Genomic DNA, 27,386 nt, shown 5'->3' with positions numbered 1-27,386 from the left:
CGATATTGACCATCTGGTGACGTCCATGTGTAGAGTCGCCTCTTGTGCTGTTGGAAAAGAGTGTTTGCTATGATCAGCGTGTTCTCTTGGCAAAACTCTATTAGCTTTTGTCCTGCTTCATTTTGTACACCAAGGCCATGCTTGCCTGTTATCCCGGTGATTTCTTGACTTCCTACTTTAGCATTCCAATCCCCTATGATGAAGAGGACATCTTTTTTTGGTGTTAGTTCTAGAAGGTGTTGTAGGTCTTCATAGAACCGATCAACCTCAGCTTCTTCGGCCTCAGTGGTTGGGGCATAGACTTGAATTACTGTGATGTTGAATGGTTTGCCTTGGATTCGTACTGAGATCATTCTATCATTTTTAAGATTGTACCCCAGTACTGCTTTTCCCACCCTTTTGTTGACTATGAGTGCTCCTCCATTTCTTCTAAGGGATTCTTGCCCACAATAGTAGATATGATGGTCACCTGAATTAAATTCGCCCATGCCTGTCCATTTTAGTTCGCTGATTCCCAAGATGTCGATGTTCAATCTTGCCATCTCATGTTTGACCACCTCCAGCTTACCTTGATTCATTGATCTGACATTCCAGGTTCCTAAACAGTATTGTTCTTTACAGCATCGGATTTTCTTTTCACCGCCAGACACATCCACAGCTGAGTGTCCTTTCGGGTTTGGCCCAGCCGCTTCACTCTTTCTGGCGCTACTTGGAAATACCCTCTGCTCTTCCCCAGTAGCATATTGGACACCTTCCGACCTGAGGGGCTCATCTTCCGGCGTCATCTCTTTTAGCCTTGTGATACGTTCCATGGGGTTTTCTTGGCAAGAATACTGGAGTGGGTTGCCATTTCCTTCTCCAGTGGACCACATTTTGTCAGAACTCTCTGCCATGACCTGTCCGTCTTGGGTGGCCCTGCACGGCATAGCTTATGGCTTCACTGAGTTACGCAAGCCCCTTCGCCACAACAAGGCAGTGATCCATGAAGGGGGTGAGGGGGGTATCTACCAGCTATCGCTATCATGACAACAGAGACAGAACAAGAAATAAAAGCTGTAACTCTCATCCCAGTCCGTCTCCATGATTTTGGCTCGCAGGTTCCAAATTTTTCTCATTGGCTTGTTTTGTTTTGTTTTTGCATAGAAGGGATGTGCTCAAGAGCTTCTCCCAAATATACAGCAGTAAGGTCAATAAAAGCTGCTGTGATGAAATTATACAATGGTTAATCTAAAATTCCTCCTAGCGAGGGTGGTGGTGGTGCATAAACGCAAAGGCTTTTAAAAGTAATAAAACAGTGCCTTAAACAAAGCACCTTTAAATTAGAATGACGAAACGGGAAAGGTGTGCCGGAGGTGTACAAAAGAAAATGAAACCTCTCTAAGAACTCAAGGGGAGGATCAGAGACACATTGCATTAAAATCAACAAGAACATTTTTTTAAATTGACAAAACTCCAAAATAGAAGGAAGAAGTATTCGGGGTGGAAGGAAGGGGTAGTACATTGCGGTATGTGTGCAGGGAGGGGCAGAGGGGGAGAGTAGGGAGCAAGAGAAAAGGCATGCTCGGTTAAAACTCAGGAGCAGGAGGTGAAGGCATTGTGGGAATGTCCGGAATAGTTTGATAAATTTGTAGATAGTAGTTGCAATAAACAGTTTGTTAAGACTTATAGTCAAGGTGAAAATGAAGGATAAAAAACTTTATTCATGGTAAAAAAAAAAAAAAAAAAGGATCATACATAGTCATCTCAGCTGCTGGAAAATAAAACACCTCACTGCAGACAGAGGAGAAAAAAGGGAGGAGGCAAGATAAGAAGGGAAGTGGTCAAGATATAGGGGTGGAAAAAGGGCAATTAAAGACAGGTTAAGCAAGTTACCCCCTTATTTACCAGAGAGAGGATTAGTCAGCAAGGACAGAAAAATTATCATAACTATCACCTCCCAGTGGCCCAAACAATTAACTAACAAGCGTCGTTGCCCATTTCTAACAGGACAGGTATGAGCTTGGGAGATGGTTTGCGTTTGAAGATCATTCCCTTCTAGTTATGCATAAGAGCAGAGGCTTTCAAAAGCAATTAAACATCCAAACAAACAACCACTTTAAAATAGATGACACTATGGGAACGGGGGAGGAAGGTGTGAGATAAATGGCATGTTCACTAAGAAGGGGATGGCTGCTTGAAGCAGGTTTGATTTAATTTAAATCAAATTGATTTAAATCGCTTCTCTGAAGGACTAAATTTGAATGATTTAAACCGCAGTTAAATCGCTAGTAAGGAAGATTCTATTTAATGATACGTTGTAATAGGAGTACCGTAACATATGCCTATTGTATTAATGTATGTGTTTTCATTGTTAAATGTGACCCAGGTAAGATAATAATGTGTCAGAGTGCGTGAAAGGTAGGAGGGGTGTGTGTGCGTGTGTGTGTGTGAGGGAGGGAGGAGACTGAGGTTATATAAGGAACGAACTGACTGTTGGTTAGGCAGATAGGGGTTTAGGGACCATGGAAACAACATCTAGTCAGCTTATATATAGGATTTTAGAAGGGGTAGAACTTAGAGGGAGAAGTTAGGTCTAAGCATTAATGAATAATAATAACATATAATTCTTCATGTTACAAATAATCTCCCATGTGTTCTTTGAATTGTTGTGCTACTATTATTAAATCTATTTCCTCGCTATTTCTCCTGTACTGGGGTGAGCGAACCAACTGAGCATACTGAGTTTCTCTGGAACCCAAGGAGAGTAAAAGGGCTGAAGCCTGGATGTCAGTGGGAAGAACTGATCCAGGTGAAAGCAGGCATTTCCTGAGGCGTTTGTTTCTCAGTTTCAGAGGTGGAGAAGGTGGAATCCAGGAAAAGGTGGAACCTAGGCAGGTATGCCGCAAGTACATGATCGTTTAATATAACTTTAATACATTTTCAAAGATGGAGGTTTCAGTAGGAGGTAGGTACAGAGTGGAGGATACATGCAGCAGGAGTTTCCTCAGGAGTCAGGACTGCATAAATATGTTCTGTTCACTTTTGATTTCACTTTCTATTCCCCTCACCATCCCTTGCATTTATATCCAGACTCCTCCTCCTTGTTCAGATCGACTCCATCTCCCAAAATTCTCTATTCATTGACCTTCTCCATCTTTGCACTTAGAAAGAGGCAAGGGCTCGAGAGCGAGCGAGCAAGCAAGCAAGCAAGCATGCACTTCTTACACCACCTGCAGTGCAGAATAGGACTGATCAGGTTATCTCCCATCTCCATAAACTGCTGTTAACATATTCATAATATAATTAGAAGTTGTGTAATTATTGTTTATGATGATGTCTTTGACCTAGGCTCTTTTTTTACTAGCTGTTTTAAGAAAATCTCAAAATCTGATTTACATTTAGAAAAATCCGATTTAAATGTTAAAAATCCTATTTTTGTTATTTCTAAGATCATTGATTTTTTTTTTATCAACCCTGGTTTGAAGGTATAGAATTGTAGCAATACTGCAGAGCAGAGACACTGCTCACATGGGTGAGTTTGCACTTCATGCTCAGCCACCCTGGGAATAAGCCAAGGTGGTTGGTTGTTAGCTGACCAACCCATGGTTCACCCGACAGATGATAGGGCTTGCCATGGCTTGCTCTCCCCTTACTCCCTCTCAGTCTTCTAGCCAGCTCTGGCACATATCCCAAGTGTCTTTGTGGCAGAACCCATCCTGTCCCCTCACCCTGGCTCCTTGCCCTCTGCAATTGCTACTCCTTTTTGTTCGCTAGTACTTATGTTTTTGGTGCTTAAGGAGTACACAACTCTGTTTGTAATTTTTTATTACTATTTATCCCCCCCCCACACACACACACACTTTCTTTTGCAACTGTGCAACAGCACACCTTTGCCTGTCTGCCATGTGTAGTCCTGCCTTGTCAATGTCCTTTTATGTTGCAGCTGTCAACAGGAGCACCTAAGTGGAGTAGGTAACTGCAAGGCAATTGACGAGGTTAGACTGCAGATAGGCTAATTTGAGCACAGTTGACAAGGACCAAGGGAAAAATAATACTAAGGGACAAGAGGAACCCATTTGTGCAGTCGAGAAGCACCATAAAAGGGAAAAAATACAAGAGCCGTAAGTGCACCAAAGGGGGGCAGGTGGACAATATCTCCCTTTTCCTGGCTCCTTTCCGGACTAACCGCTCCTTTCACCAGTCTCCTTTTAAAAAAAAATTCTTACTGCCGCTCTTGTGTAAGTGCGCAGGAGTGACTGAGTGCTCCTGGGGATGTCACACTAAATTCCTTCACATTCTACTGCTCTGCCATGATTTTTGCCTAATTTTCCTGCTCTGTCAGTGTCATGGTCTATATCATGTCAAAAACTGGTGAACGGAGCAGTTACTGCTGTGGTTACTGCCGTAACTGCTCCAAAAGGAGTCACGAAAAGTTGTGGGGAGCCCATATCTCTCCTTTCTGGACTTGCTGGAAACTTGGGAAAGTGTTGACTGGGGGGAGAACACTGAGAAGTGTCAATACAACACTTAAAAGCAAGGGGGTTACATTGCCAAGTGGGAGATATTGTCCCCCCACCTTTGATGCACTTACTTCCTCGCACCCCCCCCCCTTTTCAGGGCTTTTCGACTGTGGGAATGGGTTCCTCCTGTCTCTTAGTATTAGTCCCCCCGCCCCCATCAGTCTTTGTCAACTGTGCACAAATTAGCCTGTCTGCAGTCTCACCTCATCAATTTCCTTGTATGTTACCTGCTCCACTTTGGTGCTTCCATTGACAGCTGCAATATGCAAGGACATTGAGAAGGCAAGACTACACGTATTGGACAGGCGAAAGTGTACTGTTGTGCACTTGAGAAAGAAAAGGAATAATAATAATACTAATACTAATAATAATGACAACAACAACAACAACACATTTCTGTAGTCATGAAGCACCAAAACAAAAAAAGTGAACAAATGGTCTCTCCAAAGTGCCATTTGGGCATCAGTGGAGAGGCAGTCGCTGGCGAGGTAGGCTGGAGGCAGCGCTGGGGAGATCACAAGATTGGCATGGGCTTTTTTGCCATTCTTGCCAAGCGACTCTGTAGCCAATCCTGACAACCCATGATAAAATTGCCTGCCTGGGTTTGAACAACACAACAACCCACCATGGCTATGAACAACCCTACAACAGGCCATGGGTTCTCAGGGTGGCTTGTCTGCAAAAATTAAGCCACCCTTTGGAAAAATACGCCGGGTTCAGACAATATGACCACCTGCCATTGCTGGGTTTATTTATTTTATTTTATTTTATTTTATTTATTATTTAATTTATTAATCGCCCATCTGGCTGGTCACCCAGCCACTCTGGGCAATGTACAACATACAATAGAACAATAAAATTCCACAATAAAAACATTTTCTAAAATACCCTAACCCACCCCAAATGCCTGCCTGAACAGCCACGTTTTTAATGCACGACGGAAGCTCATTAAAGAGGGGGCATGACGGAGTTCCCTAGGGAGGGAGTTCCACAGAGTGGGGGCCACTACAGAAAAGGCCCTCTCCCTCGTCCCCACCAGTCTAGCTGTCCTGGCTGATGGGACAGAGAGAAGGCCATCCGAGGCTGATCTTGTTAAGTGGCCTGTCTGGTGCTGCTGGAGGCGCTCCTTAAGATAGGCTGGGCCGGAACCATATAGAGTTTTAAAGGTCAAAACCAACACCTTGAATTTGGCCCGGAAAACAACTGGTAACCAGTGCAACTCCTTCAGCACTGGAGTGATGTGATCTCGCCGGCGGCTGCCTTTAATTAATTTAATTAATGGGGTTGCCATGTTGGTCTGTGTATCTGGGGCGGTGGGAGGTGTAGGGATCAGGGGGCCATATAAGAAGTCTGAGGTACCGCATAGACGCTTAGCAACGCAGTGGAGCACTTTACATTAAAATAATCAGGATCAGTTAAAACCAAACTGACAAAACTTGAAAACAGAATGGGTGGGGTGAGCTTTGGATCATATCAGGGGATAGCACGTACGTACGTGTGTGTGTGTGTGTGTGTTGGGGGGGAGTGGCTGGGGAGAGGACATTGTGAGAGGAAAGGCAAGCTCACTAAGAACCTGGGATGTGGGGGGCAGGGAGGTGCTTGAAGGTGCAGAGGTGTAGCAATGTTGTAGAACAGAAAAGCTTTACACACAGTTGTGTGTCTGGGTAGGGTAAGGGTGATTAGGAGTGAATAGCTATGCTATTGTTTTTAAAAAGCCAGCAAAAAGATATTCAGCACACTCAAAATGCTACACTAAGTTGCCCTGTGTAATTCTGCTTTTCAGCAAACAGGTTTCTAAGGTTCAGGAAGTTTAGCAGTGAAGCATGATCTCAGGCATGCAGCTCTCACAGACAGTTGATTAGCTAACCGTTTTTACTCTGAAGCTGCAGAAGTTGTTTACAGAGTTGTAAAAATTTAATGCAAACCCTCTATTCCCCCCACACACACACACACTTATAGCCAGCCTGTATTTTTCCTAATTGAATGATTTTACATCCCTCGTGACCAGGTGCCATCTTGCAAAGCTATTTGTTATTTAACAGCTGCTATTTTATTTCCCGTTCTAGCAATGCACGCATGCTTGATGAAAAGCACGCTAAAATGAGAGAAATATCACATGCTGACCATCCCATGCTTCAGGAGAGATCTCATCTTCCATTCTATGTTTTCTTTTATAGGCTCACTCCCTATTAAATATAAAGCAAATAAAAATTAATCCCAAGTGTAACTTTATGCTGTATTAATACACCCCCACTCCCAACACACACACACACACACACACACACACCGTACCTGACAGAAGCAAGTGTCAGTCTCTCTGAGGTGTCTGTGGATAGAGTCAGAACAGCCCCAGAGCCTCTATTTGAATCTCATCCTGTACAACCACACCCTTCAACTTCAAGTGTATTCCTAATGCACAGTTCGAACATCATCTGCACTGGGTAGGGTGCTTTATGTCATAAAGCCTTTCAAGGTGTGTGCCTATTGATAATTATTGTATTTGACTCTCTGTTGCTTTAGCCATCAGTCTTTTGCATGATCACCCACTCTATCTTTCATGGTGCCTGTCTACTGATAGTTATTATGTTAGGACAACTGCTGATCTAGCCAATGTTCATGAGATGTTTTGTGCCCCTCTATGAGGGCCCATCACATACACACAGTACAGAGTTCTGTGAAATGTTTCCACCACAAAACCTCCTCCATGTGTCATCAGCTCTCCTGTACCATGGGACAGCCACAGTGGATGACTACATAGGTCTTTGGTCTGATCCATCATGGCTCTTCTTATGTTAAACTATGGAGGTCACTACTACAAGATGTAGTGATGGCCACCAGTCTGGAAGGCTTTAAAAGTGGGTTAAACAAATTAATGGCGGATAAGGCTGTCAATGATAATGGCTATATGCTACCTCCATGATCAGAGGCAGTATACCTACATACACCAATTGCTGAGGAACACAAGCAGGATGTATTGTTCCACTCATGCCCTATTTGTGGGTTTCTTATGGGGCATCTGTTTGACCACATTGAGAACAGAATGCTGTACAAGATGGACCTTTGGTCTAATTTGGTGACCAGCCAGATGGGAGATTAATAAATTTAATAATAAATAAATAAAATCCAGCATGGTTGTTCTTCTGTTTACATAATTACCCCTTTCCTTCCCTAATGGAAGGAAACAACACACAAGAGATCTCAAATTTCATTATATATATTTTTTTACTTTACACACATGCTTTATCACAAACTTCACAATAGTTAATAGTTAATATAAATTTTGTATTGTCCATGTCTGATTAATTTCTTTGCAATGATGACCTGTTTTTCATCCTGTGTTGACTTAAGGATCTTTCCAAGTACTGCTCTGGATTTGGAGAATGTGAAACATAGTTTTGGATTCTTGCAGCTTCCAACAGGTGATTCATCCTTAAACATAGGCACTTGAGGGGAATCCCCATAATGGTAACCAAATGAAGCATACTCTCCAAGCATACATTCAAAGAAACAGTTTTCATAACAGAATGTATAAATGTTTGATCCCAAGTCAGACATTTGCGTGAATTTTGACCATGGCGTCAATGATGCATCTTTCACATTTGTAAAACAGTGTTTAATAAAAGCTATATTGCAGAACTGAAAACGTAATATATCTTACGATACAATGCATGCTAGACTTCATTTTCTTTGGGTCTGCATAATCATTGTCATTGATCTTTAAATTTAGGAGGTTATTCAGTTGCACATAGGGTAGGCCTTCAACCCCTGAGTATTCCAGACATACGTATACATTTTCCGCGAGCGGCTTTGTTATCTGGGACATTAGCGCAGATGAGTGACTCCTGAAAAATAATTTTTATTGCAGTTTAAAATTGTATAGAGTGGCAAATTCTGCTGCTCAGCCATCCCCCACACATTCTTGCTCTAGAGAGGCCTTGGTTAGAGGACTTCCATCATCTGCTTTGCTGACTGAGGAAATGACATGTGGGCTCAAAAATGCTGAGTCAGTGTAATCGGGTGTACTGGGCCAAGTGTGCAGAGGGTCGTTTGCACCCTCAACATGGCCGCTCTAGGGGGCCATACACAATACACAAAATGGCTGCTATCTTGTGGGGACTTAAACCCCTTTCCTACTATTGGGGGCACCGGGCCAAGATTGTAGAGGGGTCACAACCCACCCCACAGAAAAGGGCTACTCACACCCTCCAAATGGCTGCTATATGGAAAAAATACATAAAATGGCAATGCTCTCGGGGAAATACACAAAGTAGGTCCTGGGGGAGGGAACCCAGGAGGGTCCCAGGGAACTCTGGCACCTGGGGGTCAAGAAGAGGTCCCAGGGTGCACTGGGAGTCAGGGCAATTAACACTTTTTGTTCACCAAAAGTATGTCCCCTATCTTTCTCTTCTGCTCTGCTGCAGTCTTCCGCACCACCTGAAAATCTGCTCTGGAAAGTATCCCAGCCTTCTAGAGCAGATTTCGACAGCACGTGGGAGGCTGAAGGAGGGAGCTGAGAAGGGGCAATCCTCCCCCCCCCCACGATTCTCCTGATGGAGCTGCTTCTGTCAGCAGAATTACAACATGGATGCAACACGTATCAAACTCCAGGACGTCTTTCTCTGGATTTCACACAGAAATGCAGTTTAATTAATAACATGAGAGAGACCCTATGTTTGAAATATATCAGGTTAAAGGTAGAAAATTGATAGAAAATTCTGGACTTTGTTTAGTAATTGTTGAAATAATAGTTCATGGATCATTTCACAATGATTGAACAATTTAAATGCCTTTGAATTTTAGGTCCAGACCTTTTAAATTGTCCACTATTTGCCAGATAAGATATGGCAACAATGTCTCCATTTAGCAGCTGAAACAACAAAGCTTCCCATTGTTGTTAAAATGTTAAACATGACTATTTAGCCCTGATAAAGTATGGTACATATAATCAACCCAAAATATGTCTTACAGAGTGTAGGATTGCCATGCATTGTAGTCATAGGTATTTCCCTATTGATTTAAACTGAGAAAAGGAAACTGGAAAAATATGTTTCATGTCATTCTCATATTTGCAGAGAAGTGTGGGTCCTTCCCTGAATAACTTGTTTATATATACACATTTTTTAAATGATGGAAAACCCTTTTTCAGTCACCAGCATTTCAGCCAGATGATGCTTTCAAATGCATTGGGGAATGAGTAGCCTTGTTGCAGAGAAGATAGTTCCCATAAGGGAAGACTGGGGCGGGGGGGAACCTATGACTGCTTTCACACAAGGATTTATTGTGGAATCACCATGTGATAGAAATGGCAGCCACTGGAAGGGTACAGTGAATGTGTACTAAGTGATAGGCTCAGCTGCCCAATAAGTCACTACCCATGTCAAAACCATGCCTCTTAAAAAAGATGCAAGGATATCACTAAGGCAATGATATGGCAGTGGATGGAACACAGTGGATGTACGTATAGAAAATGCCCACTATCCCCCAGATATTATTATTGGTGAATAAATACGATATACAGGATTCCAAGCAGAAATGGAATAGTGAGCAGGCTTATCCCATTTTTGCCTCTAGTGTCTATGGATCTTAGGCTGTGTCTTAGCCCTGAAAAAAAGGGGTGGGGATTTAATAACATCCATTTCTGGACTAGCTGGAGACTTGGGGAAGTGTTGAAAGGGAGGGGGACACTGACAAGTATCAGTTCAAGACTTAAAAGTGAGAGGATTTACATTGCCAAGTGGGAAATACTATGTGTGTCCCCCCCATTTTAGTGCACTTACTCCATTTGCCTCCCCCGCCACACTTTTGGTGCTTCTGAATTGCTCTAATGAGTCCATCCTTTCTCTTACTATTATTTCTCCCCAGGTACTTCACAACTCTGTGCAAATTAGCCTATGTGCAGTCTCTCCTTTTCAATTTCCTTGTATGTTACCTGCTCCACTTTGGGACTCCTTTTGACTGTGGGTGTACGGATTACTTACCCCATTCCAGGTGGGGCCATCCGCTGGGGGGAGAGGCAATCCATCCCTTCCCCTGGAACCCTCCCCGGCCGGCTCCACTCCATGGTAAGTCTGCGGAGCCGCCAGGCCCGCCCACAGCCAGACTTCTGCCTGCTGCCGGGCTGCAGCCTCAAATGGCTTCCACCGTAGCGGTCGCCATTTGCATCCCTGTGTTAGCCGTGATAGGCTACGTATATATTTACGTAGCCTATCACGGCAAAAGGCAGGGACACAAATGACGGAGCGGATGCTATTTGCATCCCTGCTCTTTGCTGTGATAGGCTACGTAAATACTTATATAGCCTATCACGACTAAAGTAGGGAGGCAAATGGTAGCCGCAAACCGGGGCAGCCATTCGCGGCTGCAGACTGGGGCAGCAGACAGACCGGACCGGCCAACACCAGGTAGGGTCCGTCCTGGGAAAATTTTACAGGGTGGCGGGGGGATTGCTCCATTCTGTCACAGACTCCGGATTCTTTAGAATCCAGCCTCATTGGAGTCCATGGCGGAATTCTCTAACCTCTCTACTTTTGAAAGCTGAAGCATACAAGGAAATTGACAGGCGAGGCTACACATAGCGGTCAGCTAATCTGCACTGTTGCAAATTTGCAAAAGACCGACAATAAATACATAAATAAGAAATTATGACCTCATTTGTGCAATATTGAGGAATAATAAAAAAAAAAGGTGGCAACCAAGTAATGGTCCTTCCAAAGTGCTGTCTTGGCATCAGTGGAGGGGCAGTCATTGGCGAGGCAGGCTGGAGGTGGTACTAGTGAGATCACAAAGAGCGGCACAGGCTTTTTTGCTGCTGTTGCCAATTGGCTCTGTAGCTACCATGTTGGGTTTGGAAGTCATAACAAACCACTCTGAGAACAAGCTATCCTCAATCAGCCAAGTAACACCTAGGTTGCTTCTGCATCTGTAGGAACCTCATCCTGAGGTAATATGGAGATTAGAAGTTATAGGGTCAAAGAACAATGGGTCACAATAGTATATAAGGTTCAAGTCAATTCATCCTGAGTTCAGTTTTAAAGGATTTTATGATGAAGCCAAAGTTTGTGTAATCTAAACTAAGGATCAACACATGATACAGAAGACCTGTGATCTGAGCTCATGTAAAAAAGAAAAAGAAAAGAAGAGCAATTGCAGGGAGCTTCAATTTTGATTAAGCTGCAACATTTGGAGAGGGGGTGTTTAATACATTTTCCTGTCACTGTTTTCTGGTTCTAAATTAACCTCCTGGCCCTCCTGAAGCTGCCTTTCAATAAACGTTCATACTTTGTTAAACATCAATTTAAAATTGCTTTCTCAAATCTCTCTTTCTAAGATAACTGGTTCCATCTGCTGGTGATGGAAAATAAGCACCTGGCAAAAAATGTGCAGCCAAGGAAATGAGAAATTTGCATACTGAACGAAAGCAACCCATGGCAAAGGCACATATATTTCTTTAATGAGACGTTCAGCGTTTGAAGCTGAGAATACTGGAGATAAATGCAAGTATACTGTAGTTCCATAGGTGCATATCGCCATGTTTAATTTTTCACATGGGAAGAAGAGAAACATACATTTTGAATATAAAGTCCTAGTGTTTGTACATGTTGTTTTTTTAGAAAAAATTGTCCATGACAGGGTTAATGTTGTAATGGCAATGGTTGCTTGTGAATTAGAAATGTGTAAGATGGCATACATTTGATTTTGTGTATATATGTTCAATGAGGTTCTCATGTCTTCCTCGACCTATGAATATTTTTCTGAAAAGAAATCACCAAAGTGTGCTAGAGCAAAAGTTAACAATAATTTCAAAACGACTTTCGAACTGTGACATGATATAGATGATAATCACCTAGAAAAAAGTTTGTTAACGTTGTTATCAGAAGCCATATGGTTTTTGTATCAAACTGGTAGAAGATGAACACCATCATGGTTGTTGCCATTGTAGTGGTGCTTAGCTTTTCTTAAACAAAATAATAATAATTGGCAGGACTCAGCTAGCTGAGGAGGAATCTCTTTTCGGCCCATTAGATTATTGTAGGTGTTATGTTTCCAAAAACAACAATTTAAGGATAAGAGATAAGGCCATAAATCGGTGTGCTTACAAAGGATGACCAACCACATATAAAACAAGTATGGATAATTATTTATGCTTAATATAGATCTATAAAAAACTAAAGGTTAAAGCTAAAGCTTGCTCAATGTCATGCTAACAATTGTGACAGGCTGTTAGCAACACACATGGGTGAACTGGGTGGGTGTTGAAGTTTAGAACAGAGATTGAGATGTAAAACTAATGAATGTTGGGGTATGTGCATGATAAGACTGATCTTGAAAACATTTGAAAAAGAAGAATGGAAAATAGTGCTACCGACAACTGTTCATCCTCAAATCCTGTAGAGATATTATGTTTTGCAGACACTTTGTGGCCCCAGTGACAAACGGTCAGCACACAAGCAAGTTAAGCACTTGTATGAGTTTAGCAATGGGGCAAGGAAGCCAGGCCAGTCAACTCTTCCCCCTTTACTCATAGTAAGTAACTGTAAATAAATAGCTATAAATAAATTCCCCATCTTCTCCTAGTAACAACTTAGTTTTCCAGGTAAACAAACCCAATAATAGCAATAATATTTTTTTTAAAAATTATGAAGGTAGAAAGCCAGCAGTGGGGTGGGGGCTATCCAGTGTATTTCACTGAATGCCACCTGTATGACTATTTCCCTGCAGGACAGAAATTGTGGGTGTTTGCTTGGTGTAATGAGCTCCTGGCTCTCAGGGAACAAGTTTGTTTCTTTGAAGTCGTTGCTGACCTGGAGAAGCTAGAAGAGGCAGAGAGGTTGGTGAATGAGACCTTCAAGGTCCTAATAGCAGTGTCCCACTCCCAGACTGACAGCTCCTCTGCTGTCACGGAGAATGCGGGTCTCATCGTAGTGGGAGACTGGATCATTACACATATAGACAGCTGGGTTTGTGATGGGCATGTAGACTGCATGGTAAATTGCCTGCCTGTTGCACAGGTTGTGGATATCACATGCCATCTAGATAGCCTAATAGATAGTGCCAGGATGGAGTCAGTGGTTGTGGCCCATGTTGGTACCAGCAATGTGGGCAAATGTAGTTGTGAGGTTCAGGAAGCTAAATTTAGGTTTCTAGGTAGGAGTTTGAAATCCAGGACTACCAAGGTGGCTTTCTCGGAAATTCTACCTGTTTCACGTGTAGGGCTAGCTAGACAGACAAAACTGAGGAATCTCAATGGGTGGATGAGGCAGGGGTGGAAGGAGGAAGGGTTCAGATTTGTTAGGCACTGGGGAACGTTTTTGGACAAAGCCAGACCTGTACAAGACAGACAGGTGGCACTTGAACCAAAATGGAACCAGACTGCTGGTGCTAAACATAAAAAAGGTAGCAGAGCAGCTTTTAAAGTAAACCCTGGGGGAAAGCCGACAGGATCTGGAAGCATCTGGTTCAGGTTAAATCATCCCAAGGGGATGTAGATGAAAATGTTTTTGATTGCCCAAATGTAGAAGGCAAGGAAATAAACCATGAGCATATAATAAAACATAATAGCCAATCAAACAGGCCTAAGTGCCATAGCAAAAGATGTACATGCCAGAGACATCTGGGGAGGGACACCATGTATATGTGTTCCTTTGCAAATGCTAGAAGCCTCAGAGCCAAAATGGGAGAGTTGGAGTGCCTGGTTTTAAAGGAGAACTTAGATATAGTGGGAATCACAGAAACCTAGTGGAATGGAGACAACCAGTGGGATGCAGTCATCTCTGGATATAAACTCTACAGATAGGACAGTTTGGGGTAAATTAGTTGAAAGCATTATGAAAGATAAAATTAGCATATAGAAGGACAAGCCCTGCTGAAAAAGAATCAACATGGCTTCTGCAAAGGTAAGGCCCATCTCACTAAACTTTTAGAGTTCTTTGAGAGTGTCAAGAAATGCCTTCTGGTTGGAACCAATGTCACCCTGGTAGCATCCCACAGGCTCTCCATGGGAGCTTTCTCAAACTGCTTTTTAAAAGGTTGAAAAACCTTTTCATCTCCCCCCTGGAATTAAAAGGAGGGGCAAGGCAGCTCTGGATAACATCTTGGAGAAAAGTACCCCCATGAGATAGTGGGGGGGGGGGCTGGATTCCAGGATTATCACCTCAGAGCTTTACCAACACAAAAAGCTGTTCTGAAACTCCTATTTTATAGGAGAAAACAGGGCTGACGTGTTCCATAATAATATACGCTTTAAGAGATATCAACAACTCCTGAGGGAAGATTTAAGAAATATTAACAATATTTGAGAACATCTGAGGACCTGCAAGATCTGTCTGAGAGAAATATGACTACATCGAGGGGAAGAAAGGGGCTGGCGTCACCGCCAACTCCCCCTGTATGTCCTGTGTCAAAAGTTTCGAAAACAGAAGATAAAGGGGAATTATTTACTCTGATAAAGACTTTATCTTTGCAATTTACGGAGGAAGCCAAAAGGTTGGATTTAATCCAAAATTCCATTACTGCCTTGCAAGGAGCTATGGATCTAATTAATGCATCTTGGCAAAAAATGGAGACAAAATTAATGAACTAGAAGACCAAATGGCTGGGAATGAAACTATGATACAAGTATGTTTTAAAAATGTCTATGACAGAATTTCTCAACTGGAGGCCTTCACGCGAAGATCCAATGTACGTATTATTGGGATTAAAAATCTGTCTAATGATGTAAAATTGCCTATTTTGGTGGATAAACTTTTGCCTGAGATACTCCCTATCCCATCTGATTATTTACTTGATATTGAGTAGGCATTTCGTGTTCCAAATGCTAAAGGAACTGACTATACGATTATAGTCCAATTTGCAAAAGTCTCCACAAAGAATTACATCCTGCTCTTGGCAAGAGAGGGTGGAAGCCTTTCCTGGAAACAAGATAAAGTCATGTTATTTCCAGATTACATCAAAGAGGTGGCTAATAAAAGAAGGCAATTTATCAAAGCGAAAAATATGGCAAAACAAATGAACTTACAATATTACTTAAAATATCCTGCTACACTTTGTATTGTGTCTGAAGGTCAGATGAAGAAGTTTCTAAATTATGAAATGGCGGAGGCATGGCTGAACGTAAAAATGCATGAGATTTCTGTCACAACCCCATGAACTGGAATCTTTAAACAAGCTTTGTTAACTGCTTGTGTTTAGTCTACATGATTCAGGCTAGGTCAGAAGATAAATGATTATACATATCTTTGTTTATTCTCTTTCATCTTTCGGACCCCCCATTTTTGGATTGTTCGGACCCCACATTTTCCGGCTGGGGGGGGGGTCCACAGAGGGCCCAGTCACGCCGCTCCTGCCCCTCAAAATCCTCCAGAGCGGCTCCGCATCAGGAGGATTCTGCGGAGTGGCACTCCGGCTCTGCCATTACTGTATTGCTGGGACAAATACAGCCCATTATTGGAGCCGGAGGTAAGTGGAGCTGCTCCACCATAGATTCTGGAGGTCAGATTCTTTGGAATCTGGCCTCACTGGAGTCCGTGGAGGATTTCTCTGACATCCCCGCTTCCAACAGGCTTTTGACAAAGTCCTCATCAAAGACTCCTGAGCAAACTTAGCAGTCATGGAATAAGAGCAGAGGTCCTCTTATGGATCAGTAACTGAAAAGAGCAGAAAGCAGAGAGTAGAAGTAAATGGTAAATTCTCCCAATGGAGGGATGTAAATAGTGGGGTCCCACAACGATCTGTATTGGGACCAATGCTTTTCAAGCTGTTCATAAATGATCTGCAATTAGGAGTGAGCAGTGAAGAGGCCAAGTTTGCCGATGACACCGAATTATTTAGGGTGGTTAAAACAAAAAGGGATTGTGAAGAGCTCCAAAAGGATCTCTCCAAACTGGGGGAATGGGATGGCAAATGCAGTTCAATAAAAGCAAGTGTAAAGTGATGCACATTGGGGCAAAAAATCCCAACTTTAAGTAAACTGCCCAGAGAACTTCAGCTATGGGGCAGTATAGCAAAGTAATAAATAAATAAATAACCTGATGGGATCTAAGCTAGCAGTGACCGACCAAGAAAGAGATCTTGGGTTGGTGGACAGCTCAGTGAAAATGTCAACCCAGTGTGCAGCTGCTATAAACTAAAATGATCAAGGGGCTGGAGGAACTCCCCTATGAGGGAAGGTTACAACAGCTGGGATCGTTTGGCTTGGAAAAATGGTGAGTAAGAGGAGATCTGATAGAGGTGTACAAAATTATGCATGGTGTGGAGAATGTGGATAGGGTGATATTTTTCTCCCTCTCCTGTAATAGCAGAATCTGTGACATCCCATGAAGCTGAATGGTATGAGATTCAGAACAGATAAAAGGAAGTACTTCTTTACACAGCGCATAGTCAAACTATGGAATTCATTACAATGAGACGTTGTGATGGCCATCAATTTTGATGGCTTCAAAAGGGGGGTTAGACAAATTCCTGGAGGAGAATGCTATCAGTGGCTATTAGTCCTGATGCCTCAGTGCTACTTCTAGTATCAGAGGCAGTAAGCTTATGTACACTAGTTGCTGGGGAACATCGTTGGGAAGGTGCTGTTGCACTCATGTCCTGCTTGTGGGTTTCCTATCGACAGCTCATTGGCCACTGCGTGATCAGAATGCTGGACTAGATGGATGCTTAGTCTGATCCAGCAATGGATCTTCTTATGTTCTTATGTTCTTAATTAGGCATCAGAAAATCTGGCAACCTACATTTCTGGATTAAAAACATTTTTTTTCATCAAGAAACACTGATTCCTCAAATGCCATTAACAACGAGGCCTTTCTAGAAGCCTTTTAAGGAACTCTATCTTGTCTAACTCTATTTTGCTGCCTGGATTTATATTGTAAATTATCAGTTTCACACTAAAATAAATCCAATGAATTTTATCAAATTCATCCTAAGATACTGCCTCTGCACTTCTACTCATTCCACTGCTAAGGCAATGGGGAGTTAGTGCTGTCTAAAGCAAGCCCATAAATGAGCAGAAACACTTATTTCCAGATCGGGACAGGTCAGCAGAGTTCCCTTCTGTGAGCTCTGCTGACCTGCCCTGTTCCGGAAATCAGTGTTTCTGCTCATTTCTGGTTGCTTTAAGAACTGCTAGGTCCCCGTTGTCCTAGTGGTAGGTCCCACCAGTGTGTGGGCAGCATAGGGTACTGCCCTTTGTCTCTAACATTTTGTGTCATCTAAAGCAGTGTGTGCAGCAAAGCATACATAATAGAAAGAACCATGCAGTAGTTTCTTATTGTCAAGAAGATTTGTGTTTCTCAAAATGCAGCCCCCAGTTCTACATGTCACTGAAACTGTGGGGCGTCTCAAAGGTAATTTGTTATATGCCATAAGGAAGGTGGTGTGTGTGTGTGTGTGTGTGTGTGTGTGGGGAGAACCTGCAGTTTGAAAAAAGAAAAAAATCCTATTGGGTGCATGCAAGCTGTTGGCTCCATCTGAAGTAGCTTTTTGGGTCCCTGCCAGACATTTGAGGTTCTGCATAACTATCATAAGTCTTTGAGACATCATTAGAATATCAATAAGATTTTTTCTGCTGTCTGGAACATTTTCATATATCTAGCAAGATGTCACGATTCCTTTCACATAGAGAATAATCTTTTCTCAAACTATTTACTATATACTCTCTGTCAATAAATAGACTGTGTAAAATTAATGCATGTCTTAAAGTGGCACCACTGAGTGACTCCTTGTTGATTTATAATAAACCAATTTGTTGGATATTTTCCAGGCTCTGTGCAGTGGGAGAAAGCCCTGTTTTTTTCCATACTGTTTGATGTGATTGTTCGATAATGGAAGTCACCAAATAAAGCTGCAATGACCACATAAGTATAACTGTTTCAAACCATGCACTTTGTTAACCCTGAGCAATTCTAGAGGCAAGGTGGAAAGATTTTGCAGCTTGGGCCAAGTTTATTAGGTTTGAAAGCATATTTGTGCTCTGGTCCTGAGGGTTATGCTACACGAGTTGATTGTCCTCCATGGCTCTCACCTCCACATAATAAAAAGCATTTACATTGCCACATGCGCTAAACATGACTGGTTGCAGCTTTCCACTGAACGCACACTTTGTGAAACTGAGTGCGTTCATCCCATGACAGTGCACACCTTTTTTTATACATCAAAGAAGCCCTAAAACATGTAGTTGCCAGCAGCACTGGTGTGATGGTCAGTGCTACAGCAGCATGCTGTATTTTGTAACATCACATGTAGCAAACAGTACAGTCATTCTAAGCTATGATTTACTGGCACTACAGTTCTGACCTGGGCCATTAACATGTTTAGACATTACATGATATTTATTTATTTATTTAATATTATTTACATTTATATCCCACCTTTTTTCCTGTTGCAAGGAACCCAAGGCAGCTTACATTATCCTCCTCCTCTCTGTTTTATCCTCACAACAACAACCCTGTGAGGTAGGTTGGGCTGAGAGTCTGTGCCTGGCCCAAAGTCACCCAGTGAGCTTCCATGGCCGAGTGGGGACTAGAACCTGGATCTCCCGGCTCCCAGTCCAACACTCTACCCACTATACCACACTGGCCCTACATTGCCAATAATACCAAAATAATAATAATCTCCTGCTTGTATTAAATGTGAAGCAATTTTTTTAAATTGCATTTATACCCCGCCTTTTTTCCCTTGCAAGGAACCCAAGGCGGCTTACATTATCCTCCTCCTCTCTGTTTTATCCTCACAACAACAACCCTGTGAGGTGGGTTGGGCTGAGAGTCTGTGACTGGCCCAAAGTCACCCAGTGAGCTTCCATGGCCGAGTGGGGACTAGAACCCGGATCTCCCAGCTCTTAATCCAACACTTTCCACTACACCACACTGGCCAATTGCACAACAGAGTGAAGCTGAGTGCTTCAGAAGCATCTAATGCTCATGCCTGTTTATACCATGTTATTATTATTATTATTTATTGCATTTATACCCCGCCTTTTTTCCCTTGCAAGGAACCCAAGGCGGCTTACATTATCCTCCTCCTCTCCATTTTATCCTCACAACAACAACCCTGTGAGGTGGGTTGGGCTGAGAGTCTGTGACTGGCCCAAAGTCACCCAGTGAGCTTCCATGGCCGAGTGGGGACTAGAACCCGGATCTCCCAGCTCCTAGTCCAACACTCTTGCCACTACACCACACTGGCTCTCAAATCCAACATAAGAGTGGATTCTCAGGTATGGCTACACTATTTTAGGGTTAGCCACAGTAGTCCAGTGGGATGGCAGGGGACTGTGTCTTGGACTGGCATACATCCCCCATTGGATGTAGAGCAACATGTATGGCCTTGAATGTATGTATGTATGTATGTTTGAATGTACATACCTTCCTATTTTCATATGGAAGTGTGATCCTTTTGTCACAAAAAAGGGTCGATATATGATGTGGGTATAGCTTGGGTACATCCAGATGTATGACTATATGACTTATCTTGCATGTGATACATCTGGTGTTGGGGGGCGTGCGCACATGCGTGAGGCTTAGACTCATTTCTATGTCCAATGCACATAAAATGTTGACAGGATCACTTTCTGAGCTGGCCCTCTGTTGGAGGTGGAGAAGCTCTTGTCTCATAACATCCCCAGCTTAGCTGGTAATGATGTAATTTTCCAGGTCAGAAAGATGTCTTAACTGTACCTCTGACATAGCACATGGCACAGTATTCACACAGGGACAATTTCAGACAAACATCTCTACACATGAAAGTGGTGGTGTAGTTTTGCCTGACAACTATACTACCTCAGTCAGAATGACACATATGAACCGCGTTTTAAATGCGAGCTGAAATTGCTATTGCCACTGATGACCAATGTTTCTAATTTCAAGGATACAAAACTTCTCTGACAGCTTATAATGCTTGTCTTCAGTTGAGGCAAGTGTTACATCCCTGAGAGTTGGTCTTTGGACTGGATTATATGAACCAGTGAAGAACCCTTTTGCTTCTCCCAAACTCACGTAGTGGAATAGAATCCATGTTATAGACTCGGGTATGCAGGCACTCTGTTGCCCAAGCTCCCTGACACCTGGAAAGTTGCTGTTCCAGCATTTGGGGCACTGGAGGAAGGATGAAAAATGCAAAGGAGGCAGGCAGAGGCCCCAAGAAAAAGACTGATTCTTACTGCTGCTTCTCCACTCCCAGGTACGTTTGGGAGAAGAAAAGGGATGATGGGGCAGGAGTAAGGGATTCTCCAGGAAGGGCTGGAGGGCTGATGGATTTGGAGATGATCAGAAATCATTCGGAGGACCAGCATTTTCCAAATTTGGAACTGGTTTGTGAAAAAAGTGAATGACTTCTTGACTTTTTTTTTTACTTGGTTTGCCAAGCCCAACTCTGAATTCATCTATGAAATGTGGTAAAATTGGTCAGGATCCCTGGATTCATCTTATTTTAGTGATAAAGGCTCTTCCACTGAATTTAAAAGCCTAACTATGAAGCATCCATCAGCTGTTTCTTTGTTTTAAATTAAAAGCAGCTTCAGAAAGAGGCTTCTTAACCATTTTTATTTTCCAAATCAGGCCCTCTAAGGCTGGTTTTATCCCTGCGGGGTTTCTAAACATTTGTTTTACCCTTGCAAACTTGGGTTCAGAACTCTGCGGTAGGGAGTATCATCCTGGATTTGGGTTGGCAGGGAAAAGGTGGAGTACTTGCCCCCAGCACCTCATTTAAAATAGCTCACTGGTTTTCTTTACTAACAGCAATGATTCAGGCTTTGCTATATACCCTTATGGGTTACTTGTAAGTGATACCGTAGTTAGATAGTGAAGTGTATAATGTGTGAACTTCCCCAAATGACCGTGATCTATACAATTCTTACCTTCCTTACACCCAGTGCCTCTTTACATATGGTGATTGTTTTCCTATGCAGGTTTCACTTTTATGTAGGGAAAAAATACACTTTTGCATGCAGGAAACATGATAGGCCATGGCTTCCCATTGTGTGGGCTTTAAACAAAAAGTATTCCAGAAAAGTTCTCTACTTCAGGCAGGGTAGTACAGTGCTGGAGTCTACACCAGTGAAAAGGCTCTCTAGCTGTAGTTTATATGAATTATGAAATAAAATTCAAACTAAAGCACCCACTTTACAATTAAATATTTTATACACACTCTTTACAAACTGCAGTGGGCTGAAAAGTACACAACTCCAAAAATATTGTACAGTCATGTATATTGTTAACGAATATACATAATAAAATATCACACCCATTTGCCATCATACATTTATATAGAATGTATCTTTCACTGCTACTTCACGCGGAAAGTAGAATGTTCACACTGGATCACCAAAAGAACCCAACTATCCTATGTTTCATGTGGTGAAGTGTTTGTCACAGAGAACAAAATAAAGCATTCTGTTATTTGTGCCAGATATAAAAGTACTAGTGCAATATCAGTCACCCCAAGGGTTGAAGCTTTTTTAAAGCACCAGCAGACCTGGACACCATCTACCGCACACAATGCATTGCTAACAAGCAGATTTGAACACAACACAACAGCAATGCTCACATGATTTGTATTCTCAGCTATTAAAATACACAGGGTACTCATATGTACTTTTTCTTTGAATTGCACCCCCACCTCTCCCCAGTTTGCTGCACTGAGAACTATTTTGGAAAGCCTCTACTTGTTGGGGGTGGTGGTGGCAGCAGCAGATTAGGAACTGCGAAGTGCTGGCTGTTTTTTTTTTTAAATGTCAGAAGCCCTGGAGGTGAGTGAGGTTAGGCCTATTAACATGACCGGTGAATAGCTATGGTAAAAGTAGTTGAACATCCTGTAAGTGCAGCTCCGGGCCTATTGTCTGGCGATGTTCACACATCGCTACATGGCCCATTCAGATCTCAGTCATCACAAATGTCACCATTTCAGTGTTTGCAGTGGTAAGTCAAAAGCTGGATCCTGTGCATGGCAAATCAGGCACACAATTGTTTTGAGCTGGCACGCTCAGATTCAGAGTTCATAAAATAAAAATAAAACAAAGCTCTATGAGGCAAGGCCAGAAATACCTGCCAACAGGTATGGGAAAAACTCACATGAATTAAGCCCACATACAGGCTGTTTGGCAGAGGATAGCCCAGTATTGCGTAAACAGAAAGTTCACTTATAATTTGGCCGTGGATAGAAGGAGACACGGTCCTGCATATAAAAGCAGTGTAGGCCTGTGAACTGGCACCTCAGAGATGTAAGTTATATTCTTGATAACTCCAGAATTGCTGGGTTATTTTTTTTTTGTTTTTAGAAATTTGCTATTGTGGCACAGCCTGTTTCTCCTTACCCAGCACCCCATGATTTCACACTTCAGATAAACACTGACTCTACTTCAGTGACGTCAAAATAAAGATTTCTGGAGAGATAAACACTATAAGACAGAGAGGTATTCGTGCCTTTTGTGGCTTGATCTAGATGATGTTTGTTGTGCAATGAACAGTGGAGAATGTTTTTTTTCTACAAAGTGCACTTATCGGGCATGTACTAGTGGGCCTCCCTTAAAATATGTCCAGTGTGTGCTCTGGATAACCAAAAGGGTGAGAGGGTGGAAGGTTTGGTACTTAGTGTCAAGGCAAGGTTACATTACATAAATAAGGCCTACCACATTGCTGGCCAATAAACAAACAATGGACAACAGGCTGGAAGAAATTACATAGAGGGCAGAAGTCACCAAGCTAAATGGTGCATCACAAGGATGTCTGTCCTAGCTATAGTCAAGTGTGAGATGGGTGAAGTGAATCAAGGGAAGTGGGGATGGGAGCCAGAGTTCACGAAGGGAATAGCCAGTCTGAAACCAGCAACTAGAGTACAGTCCACAAGTTACTCAGATTAGTGAATGAACTTGACCTAAAAACTGTTAAGGATCAGGAAGGAGCCTTGACCTGCTGTGCCCTATTTTCATGCAGGCTGCAGTTCTCTTCTTTGGTCAGAGTAAGGTACTAGCAGCAGTCACAACCTGATAGCTCTCAGGTCCCAGGCTCAGGGCCTGCTGTGGGCCTGAGTCCTGACAAGATACCAGGGATTTCTTCTCTGCCAGCTGCTTGTGTGAAATGGACTTGCACATCCTAACGTGTTTAGGATTCACCTAGGCAGGGCAGTTAAGGCCTACAGATTTACAGGCTCCCTGCTGGTTTAATGAGGGGCTGAAAAGCCCCAGTTAAACCTGTCAAGCACTATCTGAGGTAGAAGTAATATGACAGCTTGAATCCAAAACACATAACTGCTAGTAAGGTATTTTACAAATACACTTATTTCAAAAAATAATCAGTCTATTTTTAATAGACATTTAACATCATTATAGACATTCAGAGAAATTTAGACAGTCTGAATTCTCTTACTGTAGTAGTCTAAGGGCATGTCTATATTATACATTTAAATAAGTTTCAAATCTGTTTAACTAACCATTCTTAACCAAGTAATTATTGCAGTTTTGTGAAAAGGCTACGCAGTGGTGGTGGCCCTCTAGACATTTTGGCCTTTAACTTCCATGATCCCTCACCATGCTGGCTATGGCTGATAGATGTTGTAGGTCAAAACATCCATAAGGCAACACGTTACTCACCCCTGGGCTATGGATACCAAGACCCTTTCTACATGAGGCTTTTATTGTGCATTTGTGATTCCTCACTCACGGTAGTTTGCAGGTAGTTTTGTTGTTGCTATTGTTAAACAGCTGGGAGTGCGAAATCCTTTCTGATCTATCACAAATCATCTAGATATTTATCAATAGATCATGATCTACCGTCTGCCCACCCCTCTGCTAGAATACAAAGAAACCTAAAATATAGAAATGTGAAGCTGAACACCAAAGGCACTTGATCATACATCATACAGGAAACCATGTGATATATATTCATTTCCCAATGGTAGGGTTAATGTGGTTCTTAGGCTATCCAGATCATGCTTTTCAAAATCCCATAAAATTCCAAATGGCACTGATAGAATGTTATGAAGTTTGATTGTCAATGGCAAACTGCTATTCTTGGCATTGAGAGGAATGCTACATATATAATAACATACAATGAGAAAGGTCTACAGAGCAGTTTATGGGTATGCAGATGCTGGTCCAAAAATTATGAGGAGTAGCAAATTCCTCAATCCAGAAAGTCTATTACTGATACTTTATTCAGTTATTCAGAACAGGTGGCCATCTCTTAATCTCGGTGGGTGTACGGAGAACTTCCCTCTGTTGTGATTGGAGACTTCATGTTGAATATTGGGCAGTGAGTCAGAAGCAAAAGGTATTTCATAATTTGCTGTCTTGCCATCCATGTGCATTCTTTCCAAACTTGTACACTAACCTCCTGTCCACTCGATCCAGAATCCCAGTTTTATAATAGTATCTGCAGCAACAAAATTGAAGTTGGATTTAGAGGCACCATTAGCATATAATGTAATGTGTAAACATACCAGCAGTCAACATGACACATTCTCCTTGAGATATCAATCCATTCTTTCTGGCAAAGGGGCAACTTGCACACCTATGGTCCAAAGCCAAACTTCTTAGAGTTTAAAACTTTCCCAGACATCTTGAAGTCCAGCCATCCCCTTCTAACCCCCCCCCCCCCGCCACCCACTGAGTATACATTTCTTTTTCCTAAGACAACAGTTCAGAGTTAAACTCTAGGATCATTGCCAAGGCAAATGGTAAGGTAGTAGCATTAAGTGTCATATTTATGGGTAGGTTGGCAAATTATCTGTTGACTTAATGTGCAATTATACCCATTTACTCCACCTACAGATCTGGCCCCATGATCCTATCTCTAATCAAAAGAACCAATGTTGTGTTTCATGACCTTTGCATTATTTAGCATAAATTTTTTTGGCACCAATTAAACTGTTTGAAATTAGCTAATCTATACAACACTATGTAAAATATTATCTTACCGGAGTGCTCTGCTTAGTTTTTCATAGGTCATTCTGTCATTTTTCTTCCTTTGCCCCCACATCTTTGCCAGAGCATCTGATTTAATGACTCGAAAGATGCCTTGGTCTCTATCTTCCCACTCGAGGATACCACAGTTCTCCTCAGGAGACAAGAGGAGGTCTCTTACAAATTCCCATAAGTGAGAGCTCTGCAGACCTTCAAGAATGAACAGAAGCAAATTAATAGAACTTCCTAAAAAGAAACTCCTTTCAGCAGCAAGTTGCCAGGGTTTTGAAAATGCCACTTAGATAGCAGGACCACGACGCAGATAAGAGGAGTAGCTACGGGATAAGCTGGCATTGGCCGCTACCAACATGGCCATGCAAAATCAAATTAAATAAACATTTAAAAGAATGGTGTATTTGAGGAGCATTTAATGTGGTTGGTTTTTTTATATATTTTATAACAGCCACATAAATTTAATCAACACACAGTCAGCAATTTCTATCAAGTAAAGGGATATGTGCTAATGGCAGTCTTAGACTGGTAAAGCCAGTCTGGTATAGTGGCTAGAGTGTTGGACTGGGACTTGGGAGATCCGGGTTGTAGTCCCCATTCAGCCATGAAGCTCACTGGGTGACTTTGGGCCAGTCACTGACTCTCAGCACAACCCACCACATAGGGTTGTTGCTGTGAGGATAAAATGGAAAGGAGGAAGATAATGTACACCGCCTTGGGTTCCGTAAGGAGGAAAAAAGGCGGGATATAAATGTAATAAATACATAAATAAATAATACATAAATAAATAAATCCTGAATTCAAGTCTCCTGAAAGTCACTGCGCCAGTTACTTGGGCCAGTCACTTGCTATCTGTAAGTCTAAACTACCTCACAGGAGTTTTGGGCAGATAAAATGAGGTGGAAATAAGCTTGTATGCCACCTTGAGATCCCTGGAGGAAGGAATAAAAAAATAATACGTTTTTAAAAATGTACTACACAGGGCCATTTATTTGTTGGTAACAATAGTTGCTAAGTGTGACTGTCACAAAACTAGAGTAGCTCCTGAGGATTAATGTGGTCTGAAGCACAGGGGGCCTGATAGCCACCCATCCTCACTAAATGGTGGCCCTGTTCAAATGGTTGGGTCAATTCGATTTCCTCATCCTGAAAATCTGTAGGCTAGTTACTGTCACGGTCCAACGCATCTGGTGACGTTTAGCAAGTCTACAATTCTTTTAATTAACTGTTTTCCCTGTACTATATTTAACTGTTTTCCCTGTACTATGACAGAAAATTTGGAAATGAGGACTTTAAGAATTGTTTAACTTAGCCTGAAATGTTTTTTCTAGCTCATTCAAAGGATCAGGCAGCCTGCTTTTTAATCTCGGAGCTAATCACATGCCATAAAATGTCTACATAAGGTTAAGGAAACACTCTTTTATCATATGATTGTCGCTGCTACAATAGCATATGCAAAGCATAAGGAAATCTAACCAAATTCCAAGATCAGAAAGTGGTACATTAAGCTATGGGATCTGGCAGTTCTAAACAAATTAAGGGTGCAATCCTATCGGTTTAGGGTGCAATCCCATCAGGATGGCCGTAAGCCTCTGAACTTGGAGGCTTACGGCCATCCAACGCTAAGTGGGAGGAGCAGCAGAGGCTATCTTCGCTCTGTGCTCTTCCCACTCTGCATTTGGGCTAGATGGGTCTTTTCACTCATCTAGCTGGGGCTCTGTGGGATAGGAGGGAAGGAGGCTGGGGCCCCCCGGGGAACCAGCTTCCATGCCTACTCTTCTGCACTGGCTGCGAGAGCTGGGGAGCTCATTCCTGGCTAGCCAGGGAAGGGGGTCTTGTGCCAAGTTTGAGCAACAATGGAAGTGGTTTAAACCATTTTGGAATAGTCAAAAATTATAATGATTGGTAATCTATTTTTGTTGATGTAAGGAAAGGGACACATTGGCATAATCTGGCTGTTTAGTCTGCTGTTGTTGTTTCCCTTTGAT

The 27,386-nt window shown here is 42.3% G+C and overlaps 1 protein-coding gene and 1 long non-coding RNA gene across 7 annotated transcripts in view; one reads left to right on the top strand and one right to left on the bottom strand.

The window, feature by feature from the left end:
- Positions 1 to 531: 531 nt before the first annotated feature.
- LOC146357586 (uncharacterized) overlaps positions 532 to 27,386 on the top strand; it is a 96,678-nt gene continuing 69,823 nt past the window's right edge. For 4 of the 5 annotated variants that reach the window (XR_014790451.1, XR_014790452.1, XR_014790447.1 and 1 more), the window contains exons 1-2: positions 532 to 7,918; positions 11,827 to 11,992. This is a non-coding gene — a long non-coding RNA (uncharacterized LOC146357586). Of the gene's footprint in view, positions 7,919 to 10,361; positions 11,993 to 27,386 lie in introns of all 5 variants that reach the window. The other variant, XR_014790449.1, reaches the window with a different exon arrangement.
- Positions 23,422 to 27,386, bottom strand: part of ELF5 (E74 like ETS transcription factor 5) — a 27,152-nt gene continuing 23,187 nt past the window's right edge. For both annotated transcript variants that reach the window (XM_084851552.1, XM_084851547.1), the window contains exons 6-7: positions 25,401 to 25,596; positions 23,422 to 24,856 (exon numbers count right to left, since the gene is read on the bottom strand). In XM_084851552.1, coding sequence (XP_084707678.1) covers positions 24,760 to 24,856; positions 25,401 to 25,596 — 293 coding nt within the window. In that variant the 3' untranslated portion in view covers positions 23,422 to 24,759. The remainder of the gene's footprint in view (positions 24,857 to 25,400; positions 25,597 to 27,386) is intronic.

This window comes from Heloderma suspectum, chromosome 1 (assembly GCF_057233095.1).
Source record: "Heloderma suspectum isolate Gila_16-S chromosome 1, 16-S_ref, whole genome shotgun sequence".
Classification (NCBI taxonomy): Eukaryota; Metazoa; Chordata; class Lepidosauria; order Squamata; family Helodermatidae; genus Heloderma; species Heloderma suspectum.
This window is presented reverse-complemented; position numbering and strand designations above follow the sequence as displayed.